General features: G+C 36.6%; 1 protein-coding gene across 7 annotated transcripts in view; it reads right to left on the bottom strand.

Annotated features, from left to right (window-relative positions):
• PRDM5 (PR/SET domain 5) overlaps positions 1-22492 on the bottom strand; it is an 84446-nt gene that overhangs the window by 46894 nt on the left and 15060 nt on the right. For all 7 annotated transcript variants that reach the window (XM_071808096.1, XM_071808097.1, XM_071808098.1 and 4 more), the window contains exons 3-8: positions 22344-22466; positions 10246-10423; positions 9372-9546; positions 8100-8192; positions 7705-7826; positions 3870-3949 (exon numbers count right to left, since the gene is read on the bottom strand). In XM_071808096.1, coding sequence (XP_071664197.1) covers positions 3870-3949; positions 7705-7826; positions 8100-8192; positions 9372-9546; positions 10246-10423; positions 22344-22466 — 771 coding nt within the window. The remainder of the gene's footprint in view (positions 1-3869; positions 3950-7704; positions 7827-8099; positions 8193-9371; positions 9547-10245; positions 10424-22343; positions 22467-22492) is intronic.

Here is a 22492-nt window from a genome sequence, read left to right as displayed (position 1 = left end):
GATGAGACTCTTGCCTGTTGGAAGGCAGTGCTTTGAGAGAGAAAGCATATGAAAATGTTGCATGCAATTGAAATTATTAAATGTTATTGACAACTTTAAAGTGGCGTTTAAAATTTCATTTCCTCTACTTTTCTACAGCTTTCATAGTGATCGGGAAAAATAAAGACTGCACAGTAAAATGAAACACTGCCCAGTGTTGAACACAGGGCAAGAAAAAAAACCCAACATAGAGACACTTGGAAGGGGTAGGTGAAAAAAAAGGTGAGGAGAGGAGATAAAAAGATCACAAATCATGTTTAAGAGTTTGTCTCCTCACCATAAATTTGAAGGATGTTCAGCTCCATAGCGAAGAAAGCTAAGGAATCAAGGATTTTTCATAAACAATAAAAAATATCTTTGAACAAATGATGAGTAAGATCCTTCTTGGTTCTGTCATTTTCTCTCTAGCAGACTGTACTACAGTATGTCTCTTAACGGAATCTTAGAGACTCATATAAGAAATTTACTAAAAAATCCAGAAGTGCAACAGCAAAACAAGTCTTACCAGTGAAGTACAATCCTGTATTTCACACAGGCATTTGTTTCATGGTATTTTCCAAAGTCAAAAGCTTTACTGCCTTATGCTCAAAGGTGTCGTCAATCTTCTTTCCGAACAGGAGAATTAGCTCTTCTACCATTGAAGACACCTGCCTACAACAAACACCAAACCCATCCCACAGCTGTACAGCCAGACATAACCCCAGCCTACCTACAAGTACTGAAAGCGCAGTACTATCAATTAATTCTGACTGCATCATCCCAGGAAAATAAACCAGCAGTACTGGGGTTTGTTTGAATTTTTCTTCCCTTTCCACTTGCAGAAGAGTAGAGCCTCAGTGCAGACATCTGGCAAATTGCTGTTCACATGGATATGCTCACTTTTAAGTTTATGTTCCTGCGAGCAATTCAAATCCAACCACGAGACATTTATATTCAAAGGTAAAAAAGAACCTTTCAGGAAGAATCCGCATCAAGACAACATTCCTCTCACTTGCTCACTATTAACATTGTTGAATAACAGAATTTTGCATTTTACTAAACTTCAGGACTTAGTGTCAGAATATTATTCAGATGGTGTTTCATTTGCTTTGGCAGCAAACATGACAAACCTACAGAGGGGAGATTTTACAGCAAACGTATTCATTCTATTATCCAGTCTTCTGTAAGCTCCTAAACAGCATTTGCTGAGTTGTGTTTGCTGGGAATTTATTATTATTATTTTTTACTACTATGTCACATAGCAACCTAAACCATGGACTACTGCAAGTATCGGATAGAAGAACGTCACTTTACAGTTGGAGGATAAGACAAAAGAGAAGAGGTGGATATAGACAGAATGGAGAAAAAAAGTATGCTGATCACCACAAAAATCAGTAATATCAGTGGATCAGCAGCATAACTTGTCAAAGTTTCATAGGCATCATGCAAGAGGCAGCTTGTATTATGGTAAGTAGTTTTGGAAATCGAATATAAAAAAATACAGCTGAGACTATCCTGGGTAGTACTGCAGTCACTAAGAAAGGTAAGATCAGAATCCACACTCTAAATGCAGTTCCAAACCACTCAATATTTAGAGAGAAGAAATGACATGTATGAAAGCTACATGATGACCAACAGTTTATATAGCACCACTACAGAAAACATTAGTGAATTCCAAACAAAACATGAATAACAAGACTGACATTGCTGTTAGAAAGCACTGTTGCTCAGAGATGTATTAATAGACATATTGTCTGTATTCAGAAACTCAGGACAATCATTCCACTATACCTGGCACTATCAAAGGCTCAACTAAGCATCATGGCTCTTCTTGTTTGGGCAGCTGACTTCAAGAAGCATGTAAGTGAAAAAGAGAGAATCCACAAGAAGGAAAAGTTTACTAAAAGAAAAACTAGTTTGGAAAAACAGATGCATGAAGGTTGAGGTAACTGCATTTGTACAGCCTAGAAATTGCAAATCAAGTTTGCAATATGCTAATTGTTATAAAGACAACAGCAATGAAATTTTCTTGGCATTCTCTCTCATTGAGATAAACTAAAATTTAAAAAATAAAAAAAAAAACACACACCAAAACAAAAACTCGTTACCAGAAATAATTAACATGGTACAAGCAACAGTCTGGAAAACAAGAGGGTAAGACTAAGGGACCTCAAAGTTTAATGGTGCATGGCTAACAAAGGGTTTATCTTTAGACATTTAAGGAAGAAAAAACCCACAAGACACACAAAGCTAAAAATGGGTTTAAATCAAAGGTGACATGAAAGATACAGATCTGAATAACCACGTCTTCTGAGAGTAAATAGTTCTTTTAACCCCCCTATAGCCATCCTATTCACCTCCTTTCTCTGTTTGTCACATTTCTCTCTTTCTGTTGTTTGGGCTTTTCTTTACCTTTCTATTATTTAGTTTTATTTCTTTACATTGACAAGAAATAGGTGAAAAAAAAATAAAAATCTCTTTCCTCCCTGATTAACCTACTATTTTGTTACCATTTTTATTGCCTGTCTAAATACTTTTGGCAATGTTGGTGATGGATTCCACTGCCTTTCCTTCCTCCCTGCTTCCTACCAAAGCAAAGTACAGAAGGCATGAGTCCTACATGTAATCTCCTTCACTATCTGATGTAAGTACGAGAACCTGGAATACCTATTTTGTGGATGTCTTAAAAGAGGAGTCAATCAAGAAGAGTAAATAAAAGTTTATGCACAAAATCTTCATGATGATTCTCAAGATGAATATGTGCTCAACTGACCTATCATCAATGCTACTTGAAAAGCTTGTCAGTATCATAGTGTCTACACAGAATTACAGCTACTAAAACAAAAGAAATATCTTCATAAAATCGACACACTAACCATTAATATTTTGCATTTTCAGGGCCACTATGAGGTGCATTGATCTGCAAAAGTATTGTAACTACATGTGGCAAGGTATACCACGATTTAGTCTTATAGCCTGTTAGAAATGCAGGGCATAATAAAACATGCAAGAAGAAAAACAAATTTAAAAGAAGGGGCCTCACCATTTCCTTTGTAACAACATATTTTAATTGATATAATCTATGTCCTCAATGGATTCAGGTTATAACCAGGGCATTAGTAAAGACTTACAGTTAAACTGATAAACAGAACAATGTAGCTTTTTGTAAAAACAGAATCTCCTGGGTTTTAGTGATTTATCAAATTAATCTTGCAGGGACTTCCTTTGGGTATAATGGATTCAGAATCTCATATTCATAGTCCATCTGTATTTCTATACAAACCCCTTTATTTCCAATAGATGCTTTCCACACTGTTAACCCCTCCTGTTCTGGTTATAAAACATTATACACATAAACAAAAAGACACTAAGAATTTGCTTTTAAGGAAAAAAAAATTACTGCTGCTAAACTACATGACAGTAACACCCTTTCTGGTATGTCACAAATAAGAAAGACTGATTGCATTTTGTACAAAAACTGAAGGTTCATGAATCTATTTTATGATCTGTATGTATTGTATCATTACATAACATAGCTTTACATTTAGCTTAGTGTTTAAGAATGCTGAAGAACAGCAGGCAACTTCAACTTAATGTTGGAATGCATAAATGATACAAGCACAAACTTCCTTGTATTTGGTAAAAGATACGTTAAAACTTTAGAATGACTTTTCATTTAACCAACTGTGATTACAAAAATAAATACCCACAATAAAATACCTTGGCTTTGTAACCATGAAAGAGATTACTCAAACATTTGCATTACAGCAGCTTTCAAGCGACCTAAGCATCACAGTCTCACATCTTAGTGAAGTCAAATCCCGCTGTGGGTTAACCTTCATCTCACTGACCTTTCGATGCTCTTGGAGATTTGTTGTTGAGGAACACTTCTTATTGCACACTGAACACATCAGCTTCTTCCTAGAATTTCCTGAAACAGAAACAAAATAACACCAACATCTTAAAAGGGAAGCACTAAGAAAGAACCTAAATATTTCTACTAAATTGCTGACTTTTCACAGGTCATTTGACTGACATAAGATTTTTACATTTGTATCCCATCTTCAAAGTGTTCCTTATCAGGAGCACTCTGTGGGTGTCCAACAAACCAGTTACTGATGGAATGTAAATCAAGAAAACCAGAACCACAAAGAAAACAAAAAATACCCAAACAAACTCCAAATGGATGGTATTATACACTACCAATCTAATATGAAAAGCACAATTAACAACTAAGAACAGATCACTTTATGACTGTAGAGTTTATTTCTTCTGAAAGTCAATAAAATTAATATCTTAAAAAAACTTTGTACTAGACCTTTAATAGAAACATCCCTGAAAGGAGGTAGTGTAGAAATGACAAAAAATGATCTCAAACTGAAGTAAAAACCACCATTTCCCATTTTTCTTTATTCAGAAAGCATTAAGAATTCTACTATATAAAATAACAAATCATTTGTGGTCTTTAACTAAACAAGACAAGGAATTTGTATTAACACCAGATCAGGAATTCAAATCTCATCTAAAATGTAAATTACAAAACAAGCTACAGGTCAGCTACCAGATGTATTTTGCTCCCTTTTCACAGATGCTTTAAAAAGTGACAGAGCATTTATTTGGGCTTATGTATTATTTACCTTTTGAAATCTGAGTAACCCACAAAGCCATCCTATTATAAGGCAAAGTCACCATAAACCTAAGTCTTTGTAATTACATGCAAGAAATTTCCTAGCTGATGTAAACAATGTTCATATTACATTGAACACTAAAGAGAATGGACACAGAACCAAAGAAGAGGTGAGTATTGTTTAGTCAAGCAGAGAGAAGCACGTATCAAAACCAAACTCATTAGAGAGCTTCCAGCTCAGTTTTTCAGACTCTCAGCATCCTATATCTTTCCTGATCTTGCTGTCCTAAAGAATTCATATTATGATGATTTTGATTATTTGGTTTTCCCATTTCTTTCTTGGGAGTAATTTTCCAAAGAATAATTAAGCCTGGACTTATTTAGTTAAGCTTCACACTTTGGAGAGAAAACAAAAGTAATTGCTATGACAATACTCCAAAGCCCATATATCTGTTTTAGTATTAAAACAGCCCTATAAGATTTCAGTTGGTACTCTAAACTATACATTAAAACATTAACATACACCAAAAAAAACCAAAAAGCTAGTCCTGAGAGCCCTCATCTGAAGATACCTCAGGAAGGCATAAGGTACAATCAGAACTTTGGTGCATGAAGTAAAATAAGGCAACCACACCAGTTGTCTGCAGCTGCAACAAGTCAGTCTGCACGCTGAATTCTCACTCAGTAACATAATAAAAAGGAAGTCACCAAGTGTTTCCTAAAGTTGCCAAAGGAAAAATCACCCAGGACAGCAGGAATTGCCACAAACAATAGGTTCACTTAAGACCACAAATGCTGTGCTTTACTACATTTTATTAGGTAGCACATGATATAAGCAGATTTGTCATTCCTTTCATATCCTAACATAAGTAGTAAGCCAGATCTTTTGACTGTGATTAAAACACGTGATCCTAATCGGTATCTTTTTCCACCTATTGATGCCAAGAGGCTGTGCCTGAGTGTAAACACTGCAATTCCAGAAAGAGCACTTCTGTTTAGCATTTGTAAAAGTAATTTCTCATGCAGTAGTACTATCTTTCAAAACAATATCAAGATCTATTTATTAATTATATCATCAAAACAAAATTACTTTTTAAAAATGTACAAAAACATGTAATTACATTTTGCTAAAATAGGTCAAAATTACTTCTAATCTCGAACGATCCACAGTGGCCTGCAACTAGAAACACTAGCATTTCTTAGCCCATGGTGACTACATTTAGCAAAACATGTCTTAATCTTCAGTGTTTCCATTCTGCTAAGACTTGATCAGGATAAAAATAAAGTAGTTAAGCTAGAAAATGGGTAGCTAAACTACATATGTCACAGTGATATACCATAGCCTACCTATATATTTCATAGTGATGCACCATAACAGAGGAATTTGTGTAGAATCTTACTTCATTTTGAGACCATTTACATTGTCTAGTTTTATTTCCAAATTAAAAAAAAAAATGTATTTCCAATGCACAGTTTATACAAAGAAATGAAATAATCTAATAACAGGTTTTAAGAACATACAGAATTGCAAAGACTTTGAATGTAAACTCAGTACGCCCAGATTAGGTCATACTGTCACAATGGATAAGTCTTCCTGAAAAGAGAAATAATCATGAGGAAGACTGCCCATGTGTAGCAAGAAGACTGTGAAAGCATGACACAAGGTACACTTCCTACTACAACATACCCTGTCAATTGAGTGGTTCAATACCTAAATTTGTAGTATTAAAAAAGTACCTAATCTCACATAATAAATTTTTAACAGCAAATGCATGTAAGTATTGATATATACTGCTATACACATAAATACATGAATACACTTGGTACTTCAACTCACAAGAACATTAAAAAGAGCTTTTCAGAAGAGAGAAAGGTGATAGTAAATATCCATTCATAGTTTTGCATAACAGGCAACACATGTAATGATCCTTTCTACTTTCCATTGCCTTCAGGTACCACAAGAGATGAAGGAATTTTAGAAGTGTCCTTCCACAGTAGTAAGTTATTTTCCCTCCTGCACTTACACCAGTTGTGATTTCTGTGACTCTGAAGTGGTAAAATAAAAGCTCTGCTCATTGTGCAAGCAGAGTAAAAATATCTTCCATGTGTCTGATCTCAGTCATGCCTGGGATGATCATTCAAGAGAACTGTGAAATCTGTATACGTGTACATTACTGACCAAAGTTAAGCCAAAATATGACAATGCTCATGGATGAAAAAAAATTTTACTGATACTGACAAAAGGAGATGTTATTCTATAAGAATGGTTATGGAAGGGTTTCTGTGCACTGTAACAGTTTGGCAGAAGGAAGGGAATTCATGTAATGAAAATCTTACAAAACATCTCTGTGTTGTCATCATCAATTAAAGACTGTTTTCTTTGCACTCTGGTATTCTGCTGTCCCCACACATACCGATTGTCCATTGACATGGAGAAGGGACATGCAGAGAGAGCAGAATGTCAGAACTGAGATCTCCATTGTGAACCTGAGGGCAGTATTCTGTCCTTTCATGAAAACAGAGTGAAGTTTGATTGAAAACTGTTGATTCACAGTGCACAGATATAAAAAACACCAGGGCCTAAAGGGAATAGTGGATTGTCTGGTCTGGCTTCCTGCACAACAGACGCTATAGAATTTTATGCAACACCCTCATCAAGTTTAATCATTTGCGAAGCATGTCTTCCAGAAAGACATCCCTTTGTGTCCTGACAACACCAAAAGATCAAGAACTCACCAATTCCTGTAGCAGTTTCTGCCAGTGGTTGATTTTCCACACTACTGAAATGTTTTGCTTATCTATTATTTGCCTACTGTAAACTTCCCCAGATTCCTGTTACATTTTCTGCTGTAGGCTAATGATTCATCTGGTATACACCAATTTCTCACTGGGGGAGCAGGAATACTTACTCTTGCAATTAGTAACTTCTTCATTTTGATACAAATGAATCCATCAAAAAAGAAACCAAATATAATGTTTACTCTGATTTGCAAGTTTAAGCCTCAGAATATGTTAGGTTTGGTTTTTGTTTTCAGAAGAAACGTTAAACTCTTTCTTACCACTATGAACATTTTCTTTATGCTTTTTCAGGGCATCCTTACTCTTGAACCTCTTCCCGCAGCTATCTGCCTTGCATATGAATCTGGCATCCCCTCTGCATGCCTCCTTGTGTTGTTCATAACTATACAGGATGACCAAAGAAAAAACAAACACACACCACCAACACATGAAGCAGTATCTACAGAAGTCAGACATGTAGCAAGTACTCTGAGCTTAACGCATGCTGCACTACAGAGTTCCAAGGCCATCTCATGCATTACTTACAGCAAAAAGGAATGAAAGCATTTGACTTCTTTCACTGTTAGGATTCACATAAACTAACCAGCTTGAAAGCTAACATGCAAAGGGAGGCCAGCAATGATATGACAGCAGTCCAGTAACTCAGACACAAAACCTCGATTCTGAGCTGAAGGAAGTATTGCAAACAGAGCACTGAAAACTTCTAGAAGAGTCTCCTGGGCTGATACTCTCTGTGCACTGAAGTACACTAAAGAAAAAAAGAAAAAAAAAAAATAAGGGTAACATCCTACAACTTACACAGGCTTGCTGTAGCTAAAAACATTCGTACAGCTCTAAAAAGGTTTAAGTAGGTGATAGGTGAAGTCTCCTGGAATTTAGTGGGACCAATCAAATGCATAAACAGGAAGATTCAGGATCATACTGCTGTATCCTCACATAGATTAATCTAACTTTGCATGATATAAAAATATACTTAACTAGCTACACAGCACAAATCCAACTTCTGCTATAGACTAGAAGAAACAAGTATACATTCAAGAGAAAACATTTAATTGCTTCCACTAAATATCTCTCTGCTATATAATATTATTTATTTCCGTGAAAGTATAAAGAGCTCATACACAGCTACCAGTTCTAGGAATGTTCACAGTATTTAGATGTAAGAAAGATCAATTTATTACAAGAGCAGCCTAAAGCACATTCTGTGTAATGTGTGTTTCTTTCCAATACGAGAGAGTCAGATTAAATGTACTATCTATAATTATTCTTAGGCACCTAATGTACTACCTGTAATTAAATGTATAATAACAAGTAATATATTCATTTAATTGCAAGTAAAAAAAAAAATATAAGCAACAAAAGACAGAAATCAATTATGGTTTTGTAAAAAGTGTAATTGTAAGGTTATGACTTCAGTGACAAAACTGCATATTTACACTATCAAGGACAGTAAAGATGTGTTGCTAAATCTGATGTCTTTTGTGTTCTTATTTTCTTCCTATCATATAAATATTTAATTGAGCACATGTGAAGCATTGTTTTTCCTTTTTTTTTTGTTGTTCTAGATAATAATTCACTTTCTTCTAAATCTTATGCTGATCCTGTAATGACACTCACAGCAAAAAAAAATATTACATCTCTTAAACTACTAAATAGTCTGCTGATGGAGGGGTTTGCACCAAACAGCACATCCGATCTAGTCTACAGTGTACTATTTTAAAACTTAAAAAATTACAGATATTTTTGTGATTCAAATTGAAGTCTCCAACAAATATAAAAAATTAGTCTATTAAAAGACTAATGTAAAGGGTAAAATTACAAATACATACAATTTAAAGCTTAAATTGTGATTAAGCCAAGAGAAGTAAATGATTGAATTAAATTCATTTAAATGATCCCTGAAAAGAACACTCTTGTTTCTACTCACTGTCTTTGTAGAGCTTGTTTAACAGGGAATTTCTTTCCACAGTTTCGGCACTTAAACTCCTTTTCCTCACTGGGTTTTTGGTGCAAAGTCTGAAGATGTTCAGCCAAAATCTCCTGGCTGGCAAAACTGGATTCACAGTTTGGGCATGCATGGTCCTCTTTACAGGTGAGGGGATCTGCATGATTGGAGACAAAACCAGTAAAGGAATAGTTTTCAGGGCATATTCTGATTACATTAAGAGACACTGTCTGCCAGGAAAAGATTATGCAAAACAGCATCACAAATTTCACAAAACACATTGTCACCCAGTGGATTATAGACAGCCTACCCTGAGTGGATTGCCATCAGCATTATTGAAGACAGATGGAAAGGATTAAGTTTGGTGTGACTTCCACTGTTAACCTAAATTAGTCATTCAAGTTGTCTCTACTTCGAAAATGATGCTGAGGATTCCACAGACAGCTCAAGTCACCTACCTTTTCTTAGACATCTTACTTTAGGATTGGCTGAACAGCTTTATGAAAAGGTTTATTTCTCTTCTATCTAAGTAAGACGGAAAGTACCCCTCTTCTATAGACAAAAAACTTAGCTTTCATAAGACCATAGTCAAGTGAAATCAACTCCATCTTCAGTTCAAAAATTAATGGTAACTTCTTATGGTTCATTCTTTCACTCAGTAGTGCACAGGACTGGCTGCTTCTTACTAGGCAAAGAAAGGAAACTCAAACCAAAATAAAGAGATAAAAATAATACAAGAGTTCAGGCTAAACCTCGTGAGCCTTCCAGTTCCCCAGTCCTATAGAGTTAGTTTTCTCTTACTCCTTTGTTACTACTTTTAAGCTCTCAAGTTACCCTATTTTTACATATTGCTCACCTGCACTTTTTTGACCAGCTGGTTGCACTTCTTTATTGCCACCGTCTTCATCTTCTGGGATAACAGTTACTTCTTCTTCCTCCTCCTCTTCTTCCATGTCGCTGTCTAAGTATCCAATCAGAAGTTCTGTGTCTGTTTCAATATCTTCCACAGCCAGATAGAATATATTTTCCCCTTCCTGTTGCAAACAGTAAGTAGAGGCAATAACTGTGTCAGAAAAAGCAAATTCTAGAGACCGTAAATGGGACCATGAACTAATCTTGGTCCTCAACTACGGATGGTCTGGCTGCATTCCTCAGTGAACACAATGCTGGAACAGCCTTTCTGAGACTTCTTTCCCAGTGTGGCTGCATGGATGAAGTCCTTACATTCTGAAAACATGCCCCTGCCTCACCTGTGAGGCTTTTCCAATTTGCACTGTGGCCTAGATCAAGATGAAGGTGATGCTGAAGTCCTCTTCTCCTGCCACACTCTGCCTGACGAGAGCTTCAGGGTATGTAAATGAAACATTCAAGTTTTAGAAAAACAACAAAATGTAAATAACCAGTACAGCTTTAGCTTTGTCCGCTGTTGGCTGCATGAATTATAATCCAGCTTTCAGGAGTGTGTTCACATAGTGTTACACTTTTCTCTCTTTTCTCGATTCCTAGCCTTCTTCACAAGCCAGCTTTCAAGCCTGGTCAGTTATCTTCATTATCAAGTTTGCAGGCACATCTGTAAATGCACTTTAAACCGCTAGATCAAAACCCTCTGCTGGTTTACATCAGTGTAGATACACAGACCCTGACAAGGCCAAAGATCCAGCCTAGATTCTGCATGAGAGAAAAACTACAGAACGACAAGCTCCAAAACCTTCTCCACGATGAATAAACAAGCTTCCAAATACATACATAGGCTAATAATTTTGGTCTTTGACGCTGCTTAGAGTTACCAAGATTGGCACAGAGCAGGAGAGAGCTATGCGAAAACCAGCTGTCTCCTACACTGATATACAAAGCTGTTTTTTTTTTTTTTTTTGCTGTATGTGAACCAACTGTATTAAGTACTACCTGAAGCTCCAAAGGAGATTCATTTCTACGCAATGAAGACTTCCAAGTTCTATCATAAATCTTAGCGTTTATCTGATTAACATCCAGAAAAGTTAACTGAAGTTTCTTTATACTACATCTAGCCATATATTTTGTAACAAGCTTCATAGCAAAAGGATAAGATAATGTTTTTTAATTTTTGTAATATACTAGGATTAAACTGTCAATGGGGATCTATTATTCCTTGAGCTTTAGAAGGTCTGTTATACATTACACAAAATGTTGTCACACAGGAGTGAAACCTATTTAATTCAGTAGACTTGATACAGCTGCTGCTTTCAAGGACACACCACTTCTCTGTCCTTATCTCAAGAGCAGCATTTGAAAACAAAGCAGATTATGCCTTTTTTTTTTTTTTTTCAAGTTATGTTCTGCAATCCAGATGTCACTATGCCACCCTCACTTCTGCATACATCTAGAAGATGCTGGTTTTCATATGCCTCTATCAAGTTGCAGATACCCACAGTCTAAACACGAAACAAATCGTGTACTCTGTGACATGAGTAAAAGGGGTTTCTACATTCAATCTCCACTTAGACAGGATAAAACCACTGGGATCAACCTCCAATAAATATTTCACTGTTTAGGACAACCTTATTCTAAAAGCAAGACAACCTTATAAATGAAGCACATACCTATTACTGGTTTGCCAAAAAAATAAACACACCACAACCTAAATAGTACACCTTTCAATTAGATCATAAATGACACATCTTACATCACACAGCAAATCCAGAAGAACGGTAACCAGAACTAATTATTCAGGTTAACCCAGACCAAAAGCATGAATCCCAACAAGCAAGATCATGTCAATACTGTCTCTGTACTTCCTTCCTGTGCATCTGGGTTTTATTTTATAGTTCTTTGTGTCTAAAAAGATACTTTCCCATTTGTGCTCTTCTGGTTAGTAAGATGATTAATCGAAGAAATACTAAGGACTCTCAATGCTTGAGTGATCTTGGCAGCATTTGCATTGAAAAGAAATTAACTTCAGTGCCAATCAAAAACAAAACCGAGCTCAAACTCATTCATCCTCCAAGGCTAATTTGTTTGGCTTTTCCAGCCAAATAAATGCTAATAGTCAGGTACTCCAAGTGCTAATTAATGCAGATATACCCACACCGCAGTAGCTCCTCAGGCAGCATTTCCAGTCAAACCAATGGAAGTTCTCCAGAAACCACAGAGGAATTTAAGTGTCTCCCACCAGCACCTGCATGAAACATATTTATCTATATGCATGAAGACATAGATACAGTGAATGTAGTAAAAAAAATATTTTGAATATTTTGAACTATTTTAATAGTCCTCTTATTTAGGAAGGACATATCTGCACTTGTTCCAACTGCTCATCTGCTAAGGGCATGCTGAATGTTTTGTTAACAACATTCGTCTGCACCTGGCCACAATGGTCCTTTGGAGAAAACTCAAAGTGCTGGTCATGATGGCATCACAACTTCCCTTCATCCTATTCCGGGTTTACTACTCCACTTTGCTTCTCTCATTCCCTGCCTTGACCATCATCTTTTAAGCTGTGAGCCACATTAACCCTCCCAGCAAAAACAGTTTCCCTGTTTCAACAGCTCTTGCTGTCCTGTTTTCAGTCCACTACAGGTACCTCTCCCATTCAGATTCTTGGCTTTTTCATACAGCCACACACACCTTCATGGGTGCTTTTTAAGAGGGGAGGCAGGCAGGGAATGTGGGCCAAGAAGCATTCATCGCACTTTCATCCAAAACTGCAACATGGTTGTGTCATCACTCTTGAAAGCTGAAAGCACAGGAGGAAGAGGAGGTGGCAGATAACCTTGTGTTGCCAGAGGGAAAGTAGGGCTTTTCCACACTCCAGAGCTTAATCAGTTGGCTCAGACCCAGCCTTCAGAATCCTTACCAAGCTTTCCCTTGTGCCCACAACCACTCCTCTTGAAGCACAACCTGGTTTTCCTCTACACCCAACTTCCCAGCATCAAGCCAGCTCTTCAGCCTACTTGTTCTGCCTGTTCTCTTTTACTAACTCTCCAAACAAGCATACTGCCTTTCCTGATCTTTGCCTGCAGCTCCAGGGTATTATGTTTGCCAGAGTAAAACCAATCTTGGCAAGGCCTGTGAGGACAGAAACCTCAATCCAGGAAATGTGTGGAGGTGATTTTTTTGCAGCTGTGGCAGGAGAACACCGAGCCACAAATTCAGGTACAGGAAAGGTCAGAAAAAGGCATGTGGTGCCAGGAAAGGCATGATCAAAGTAAGGATTTCTTCATCAGAGTGAGAGTAGATCAGGTGCCCCTGGAGGAAAGTGGGTGAAGCAAGACAACCTTCCAGAGGTGCTGCTGGGGACCAAGAGACCCTTGCCCCTTTCCAGCAAAGATGGAGAAATGGATGACACAAAGATACTGGGGGAGGTTTTTCTCGTTTTCACACTAGGTCACATATTTAAAAAAAAAAAAAAAAAAGAGAAGTCTGAGTGTTTGAGGTACTTATTCCTGTCCCACTTCAGCTACTCCTGGGCATGCATGGTGTTTGTGCCTCTCAGCAGTCAGGAAGCAGATGAATCCTGGAGAGACTTCTCTTCCAAAAACAACAAAATACCACACCACCTTTAACACACATGTAGTGGAGACATTCAGCCCAGGGACCCAAACTGTATCTAATCTAAAGTACAGCACCTGAGTGACACAAAGGAGACACCAAAGCCTCAGCTGTACCTACTGATCTATTCTTATTGTGCTATATCGCATGCTAAGGTGACAACCTTTGAGACATGAGCATGAGATTAAACAGAGCACAAGGCTAAACTAGCATGGCAGTTCCTACAATTCCCCTGCCATCTTACAGCATATTGAAGTTTTTAGTGATAGCTCCTAAGGTTAGAATATTTTTCCAGCTGAATATTCTGTACTATGATAGACTTTTTTCTTCATTATTCTTTGATTACAGTTATTATCTTGCATTAAATTATAATCCATTCCTTTTAGTTTCCCATCTGCAGAATAATGTTTTACTGCAGTAATGATACTACATACCCAAATCTTGCAGTTATACTCCTCAAGAATTTGAATGATATGTACAACTACAATTTAAATGAGAGCTGGAAGAATTTTTTTTTCCCTGTCAAAAAGGATTCCTCCCACCCTTCACTGCACATTTCAATTTAGTATACATTTTCTGATCTTCCAGCTTAAAAAGATCCTTGTTTCTCTGCAGGGAATACAAAACACTAATTCCAGCAAGATCACAATTCTGGTGGCTCTATAGAGAAGCACCAAAACTTTTTATTCTTTTTCTTGCTGAAAGTTTTTGTTATGAAAAGTAAAACACTTTTTTTTTTTTTCCCCTGCCTCGGGAAGGTTGATAGCACATTTTAATGGCACGTGCTCTGTACATGCCCAGTATAGCACCCTTTCCAGTACTGGCAGATATTAATGAATCTATGGGATGCTGAACTGAGACACTGCAACTTACACTTGAAAGCCTCCTCTAGAGGCTCTGTGGAAAATACAAATCATCAATTACAAAAAATTATTTGCTCAGATTTGAGCAATGTGTTTACATCCTTCTTTTTATAGAGGTTTTACAGTGGAAGTATACAAGTTTCCCTGCCTCAGGTATACCTTTCTCTCAAAATGAAGGAACCTCTAAAGGTCACGTCATCCAACTGCCCTGCACAAAGCAGGACCACCACAGCAGGTTGCCCAGGACTGTGTCCAGACAACTTTTGAAGATCTTTAAAGAAGGTGCATCCACAACCTCTATGAGGAACCTGTGCCAGTACTCAGTCAACCTCACAGTTAAAAAAATGGGTTTTGACATTCAGAGGGGACCTCCTGAGTTTTAATTTGTGCCCATTTCCTCTCATGCTGGTACTGGGCACCAAAACCCCCAGATCCCTTTCTGCAAATATGCTTTCCAGCTGGTTGAGCCTCAGCATGTAAAAAAGGTACATGAGGTTACTCCTCCCCAGGTGCAGGATACTTCACATCCCTTTGACAAGCTGCGTGAGGTTACTGTTGGTCCATTTTTCCCCATTACTTCTCAAGGTCCCTCTGAATGGCAGCACAGCCACCTAATTTATCAGCCACTCTTACCAGTTTTGTGTCATCAGCAAACTTGTTGAAGATACACCCTGCCCCATCATCCAGAACATTCCTCTTCTCATCTATGCTCTCTTCAACTAGTCCATGACACCCTTGTACAGTTCTAGCTAGAGAATACTGCTTTCAGCATGTATCTGTTGCAGAAGATGTTAAGCACTCTAGCAGTGATACCAATTCTCCTTCCATTCTTAATTTTCAAAACCTCTCAAGAGTGACCCTGCACTTTTTATGCTTTTCAAGAAAGCTTAATTTTGATTTCTTTCCCTTTTTCAACTCAAAAAGAGGAGGAAGCCCAAGCCATAGGCATTAGCTTCCACTTTGGATCTAAATCCTAATTTCTCTCGAAGTTTACAGATGTCCAGATTTAGTGTTCCACTCTGAATCTATCTTTAACTAAAGTGGCATTTCACTGCTTCAGGAAATGCTGGCTTAGTAGAACTTAAAACATATACAGAAGCTCACATATGTGACTTTCGCTGCCACAAGTAACCATTGAAGTCAGCAACTGAACAAGCTTTAAACAACAGTGAACCATCCTGTACGACATGATATGCTCTAAGAGATGCCAAGTATTCTCTGTTAACTTGCAAAGTCCACACACCTGATGTTGCTCAACACCTCCAGGTGCTGTTTAGCAAGTTTTTGAATAAGCAACTTAGATTTAAAACCTTCCAAATCCAGTGAAAATTCTTCTGTTGATATCAAATATAACAAGATCATTCCCCACAGCAAACAGGAATATTTGAAGGTGCAAATGGAAGTAGCCAGTGCCAGAGTAATTTGCAAGCATGAGGAGGATCTAATCACCAGGATGCTTTGGATGACCAATAACGCAGCCTCTTGAAGGCCCTGGCTTCTTTGGAAAAAAAGTAAACACCCTTTTGTCTTGACAAGTAACATGAGCACACACATCTTCCTTTACGTACTCCAACACATTACTCTTCCTTATCGCTGTCTTTCTTACAACTGCCTACACTCCCAGACAATCCTGCAGCTCAATGCCCTGAAGCAACACGAGTTTGATTCCTGCAGGGATTTCCTTCCTCCCTTCATATGCCTCTCTCCCACCAGGTTCCTCATCCAAAATAGCACATGTAGATGACAACTACATTTACTTTAAAAGCTGTTTATCTTATAATACTAAAACACTTACTCTTTCCCATTTAAGAAAAAATTGTGGTGTTCATGACAAATGTCATATTCCGAAATTTACCTCATAGCACAATATTTCAGCAGGATAAAGCACTTAGGGAGAGCAAAACTTGGGAAGAGAGCCTCTTAGAAATCCACAGAGAGGTAAGAATGGTGGATCTTTTTCAAACCACGCTGTGCCCCGCTTTAGTATTAAGAGCGCCTAAAATCAGAAATGAGCTACATTAAAATTTAAAAGAGATTCTGTAATCTCAGTGTTGATAAGGGTCAAAATGATTTTTACAGTCACAGTTGCTTGATATTACTGAAGTTCTTCGTGCAAATATCAAAAAGGTAACAGGTATAGTTTAAGGAATCTCACAGAAAAAAACCCACGTATTTCACTCTTCAGAAACTTCTCACTTTAAATTATTGAATAACAGAATATCTGAGCAGCACTAGTATGCATGCAATGACAGATAAAGGTATATGACCCTGAAATTTAAAAATTCTGAAAATACTGAAATTTAAAAATTCCTTCTTCCCACCAAAAAATCAAGAATTAAGTAGATTTATAATTCTCCCTCTGACCATACAAGAAGCCAAGAACTATGTGTGTGTTACTTCTTACATTGCATAATAAATTAATCTTTCCTTAGTAGCACTCAAGCCACCAGTAAGTTTCAAATAGTCACAGAATTGCACTACAACAGGAAAATTTACTAAGCAGCCTAACAGAGTTTGTGCTTGCTTGTCTTGTGTCTCCTCCCCTCACTCTTGTCTTTTAGATAGTCTAGTTTTACTGCACTTCTTATAGCACTGTCTCTTACATACTAAACTACATCTGAAAACATTCACTGTTACTGCACAGAGGTTTTTTACCTCAAGATAAATCAAGACATCACTGAATTATGTCATGCTAACAAACACACATTTGTGAAATATGATTTTAAACCACTCTACCACTTCACACTAAATATCCTCCTTCACCTCTACTGTTTTTGCTATTCATTATTCTAACTCACTGTTTTCTAAGCTATAGCAGACCATATCAGTGTTTGCCTGCTAATGGAAAAAATATTTTAAGTTAAAGCTCTAGCTGGCTGCAATTCTGTATATCAAACAGTTCCAATGTTAATAACAGGATCTGTTTTGCATAGTAATCTCCAGCAAAGAGTGTTTAATAAAATTACAACTGACAAACAGATAAACTTATCCATTCTGGATAAAAGAAAACTGAAAATATCATTCTCTACTAGTCTGAAAACTGAAAAACAAACAAACAAACAAAAAAACTGTGGGATTTGGGCTATTTTTGATGGAAGCCATTTCCTTTTGATTATGATGATTACAATGCAGTTCAGCTACATGTCAGAAGTCATATTTATAAGTAAATAACTAGGGAAAGCCCAGAGCAAAACAGATTACAGTTCACATGGTTTCTGTTATTGCAAAAGTTGTAATTCTAAAGCTGCTTTAAACATAGTAGAGGATTAACTCATTCATTTACTACTTGAAATAAGTTAGAGAAGCCTCCAGCAATTCAGCTATTCAAAATGTTCAGAAAAACAATTGGTACACAAACAGGTACCCTCCAACTTTTTCTATCCTTCTCTAGAAGTCACACAGTGATATTACTCAGAGCACAGCTGTTAATAATGTTTCCTGTACATTCCCAATCAAAGATGACCCAAAGACCACAGCTCCCCCGAGGAATGGGGCAGAACTCACTGCCCAGGATGGTCCCCACACCAACGCCAAGAGCTGCAACCAGAACCAGAGTTCTACTGATATGTAGTATTACTGGAAAAATAATAATAATAATAATAATAATAATAATAATAATAATAATAATAATAATAATAATAATAATAATAATAATAATAATAATAATAATAATAATAATAATAATAATAATAAATAATAATAATATAACCCACCACCAAGCACACACACACCCCCCCCCCATTAAAAAAACCAAGCAAACAAAGAACCACCACCACCCCCTCAAACTTATTTTAAAAACTCCCATGCGCTCTAAGTCGCTTTTTCACCAAAGGAATAATTTTGCAGAGTCTAAACACCATAATTGTGTACAATTAATCTATGATTAGTTCATCTTATTTTGCAATCAACCCAGGATGTGGTTTACTTTGTTTGTATAAATGGGCAGAAGCATTCACTTCATCTTCTTTTAATATTGAGCACTAATCAGTTTACCTTTTGCTGCTTATTGATCACTTCATTTCAGATATGAGATTATAACACTTATCACTGCTAGAGTGACACCATTAGGGTTGGAAGTGTTCTCAGAGTAAATAAAAAAGCTTCTGTTGGATACTGGAAAGAAAACTAGTGGGAGAGAGAATTAGTGGAAATTAGTATTAGTGGGAATAAATGAGGAAATAATTTATTTTCCGTTCACAGTTTTGTTAGTTTGAACAAAGTCTCCTAGAAAACTGCAGAGGGGCAGCTGTGAAGAATGCCACCAGCATTAAATTCTTCAGCATATGTAAAACAGACATAGCATAAGTAAGAGTAGGCCCCGTTTCACAACTGCGGTTTACTTTATTTTTACATTTTATAGGTTAGTATCATTAATGTTTTAGCTTATGAGACTCACTGCTCACTTTTAAAAGTAGGCAGTAGAACCGAGAGATAAAAATTCACACTTGATCAAAAAGTCAAACAACCCCCCAAAAAAATCTTCATAAAATACATATCTGGAGAAAATTTACATTTTACAAGGGTAATTCTATTGTGCTGGTTAGAACTCAAAGTCTCTAACCATTTCTAAACATTCTATTTTCTCCTTTTAGTTCATGAATTAGTCCTTTCTACAACTATACAGACATATTCTACTTTATTATTTAATATGCAATCATGCAGTTGGTTTAAGATTAGGATATTTTTGTTTGATGTCATAATCTGTGTTATGAATTCTTCTATTTTTGAAATAATTTTAGGTACTTGTTCAGCAATTAAACTTTTTTTTTCTCACAGCCGCATAACTTGAGTAATGATAATGAGGCTAAAACAACTCTACTGATGTAATTCATAAATTTTCCCTCTTTGTAAAACATCATTCTATCATCTTGGTGGCAAGCAGGCACTGGTACACATTGGATATTCCATTAAAACTTCTATTCAGGACTTCATATTATTTTACTGAGTGTTTTATTTAAAATATAGTAATGAACATTAATGATTCACACTGCTCCCTCTTGTGCATCTTTCTTCGCATTTGCTAACATTGACTGTAATTTGCTATCACACTGCCTATGCATTGGTGGCATGCTCATCACTGACCAATGCCTAGGACTCCTCACGTATGAGAACCTTTTATATTTTGTACTATAAGCAGGACAACAAATCTTTTGATAGATCTTAATATGCAAAGCCTTGGTATAACTGGGAGGCAAAGACAGAAGGAAAACATACAGAAATAATTGCATAGGCAGTGGTCATACTAAGTTAACTATTGACTTGTCACAGACATCAGGAAAAGCATAATAAAGCAGTCATTCAGGTCAGTTCTGACAAGAGCTTTTGCTCATTGAATGAATAGTGAATGCTCTTTCTTATACGTTAGTCAAAATTCAGCTGTAGCCTGGATGTTGAAGACCTAAAACAGGAACAGCAACAAGGTCCAAGGAAACAATATGACCAGCGAAAATCACAGTCCTGCTCAGCCAGCAATATGTGATGGAATGTCAGAGACTAATGAGGTTTAATTTGGAGAAAAACAGATTGGTCTTTAAGAAAGCAGTAGGTGTTCAGTTTCTACAGATCATCCTTGAATTCGCATTTGCTCATGAGATCCACCTGGAAAAAGAGTTGCAAATGTACACCACAGACTGACATTCATTTAACCAGAACTTTGGAAAGTAGAAGGTGCAAATCAAGAGAAGCCTGGCAGATAACCGGTCAGGTTTCTCAATGTGTTACCACTGCTGACAGTAACATTCAACTGCTGTGATGTGGGCAGAAAGGCCAGGCAGAAGAGGTGTAGTAGGAGATACAACAGCGGAATGGAACTCCCAGAAAAGCTCACAACTGGGACACGAAGGAGAAGGCTGGTACCAGGTCTGCAGGGGAGCTGACAGCAGCAATCTCACAGGGCAGTGCTTGATTCAGATCCAAATAAGCAAAGAGCCCCTCTGGTGGGTAGGAAATCTAAGTAGTTGGATAGGTTGTCAACACAGAAATTAAAATTACTAGTTTTGAGTGCCCCTAGTAAAAATAGAATGGAAGGAATGGAGGGGGAGAACAGCAGCAATGCATCTTTCACCAACTACATGCTAGAGTTTTACTAGTATTCTTTTGCTACTTAGTATCCTTTTCCTCTTCTATTTCATCAGAAATGAACTTTGTTTTCTTGATGAGGAAAAATATTTTAAAATTTCTTTGCTTAGTTTTGAATTTTTTTCCTTAAGGATCTGCAGGTAAATACTAGAAAAAGGTCATTTCATGATGAAAAAGCATAATAATAATAATTTTAAGAAATACTGATAAATAATTCTCCTTTTCCGAGTATTTCCCTTTTCTAATTAAAAAAAAAAAAAAAAAAAGACAAATTTGGGCTACAGTAGCAAATAGCTTGGGTTGGCCTGAAACAGCATTTTAGAAAACATACATTTCGAACAAAAAATATAGCACAGCTATGTAATTCTTACTTATGTGCAACTGGAAATGATTTTACTGTAAATCTGAGCTGATAGTTTGATAGTTCATTTCTTTCATAATCTCCAGAAGAACAACAGCTGTAACTAAAAAAATACCACACTTATATTCTGCTAAATCACAGAATGGTTCCAAAAATTAGAGATTGAACAGACCAAGAGTCTCCAGCTTGAGAAACGAGTTGTCAGATAAGAGGGAAAGGATACAATAGAGTTCTATAAAATCAACTATTCGCTGTTATACGAGGACTAGGGAATCAAGTCAACAAATTTCTAGAAGAAAAACAGAAGCATGTTTCAACATAATGTGTAATTAAAACAGTGGAACTCATTACCACAAAATGTTGCAAACGGTAAATAAAAAAAATGGAAAAATAAGCTCGATAAATTCAGATCCACAGCCAAGACTAGAGAAATGAAATTATCTTTTTTATTAACTCATCCTCAAGCACTGCCCAATCATCCTATGAGATAATTAGATCCTTCAATTCTCTGTTTTCTCCTGTAATATTTTAAGCACCATGCTTGCTTTCAAACCTGTCACGTTTTTATATTTAATTTTAAAATATTAAACAAATGCATGATTCTGCTTTCGTTACATCTAAGTCCATACTCAAGTTTGGCATAAAACACATCTAGGCCTCTCAATCATTAGTCCTGATTCAGCCAGGTATATAGTTACCTAGCTGTCTTTTTAATTTCCACATTGACAAGAAAACAACTGCATTCAGGTAAAAGCTCACTGCAGTAAGAAAATTAAACTTTGTTAAAGTAGTGAGTTAACTAGTCTGGAAATTACTTCTTTTTTTCTTCTCTCCCTCCCCAATGTAAACTGTTCATATTACTTTAAGGTAGGATAAATAGTTCACACAAGTGATCTAGTGCAATTCTATTACAGTGGATTAATATAAACCCTTCAAAGAATATCAGATTCTACCTAAGGACCTCTCTGATCTTTCATCCTATCAATTTTTTACTTATGGCACTATATTTAAGCACAGATATACAAGAATTTCTTGCAATTTTATTACGAGAGATAAAGACCAAAGAGGAGATCAAATTAGTAAATTAGTGACAGGAAGTAAACAGTAGGAATCCACCAAATCTACCTGGATAGCTGCCAGGTTCTTCTGTTCCTGTGATGGAGCCTCATGGACAAAACGCAGCCAATTAGAATGGCGTGGATTGCTTGCATCCAAGATATAAAGGACTTCACCTTTACTCCCACGAACCTGAAACATATAAGCACAATTAAAAT

This window comes from Patagioenas fasciata, chromosome 4, assembly GCF_037038585.1.
Source record: "Patagioenas fasciata isolate bPatFas1 chromosome 4, bPatFas1.hap1, whole genome shotgun sequence".
NCBI lineage: Eukaryota > Metazoa > Chordata > Aves > Columbiformes > Columbidae > Patagioenas > Patagioenas fasciata.
The sequence above is the reverse complement of the archived record's forward strand: the minus strand, read 5'-3'. Positions and strand labels throughout refer to the sequence as shown.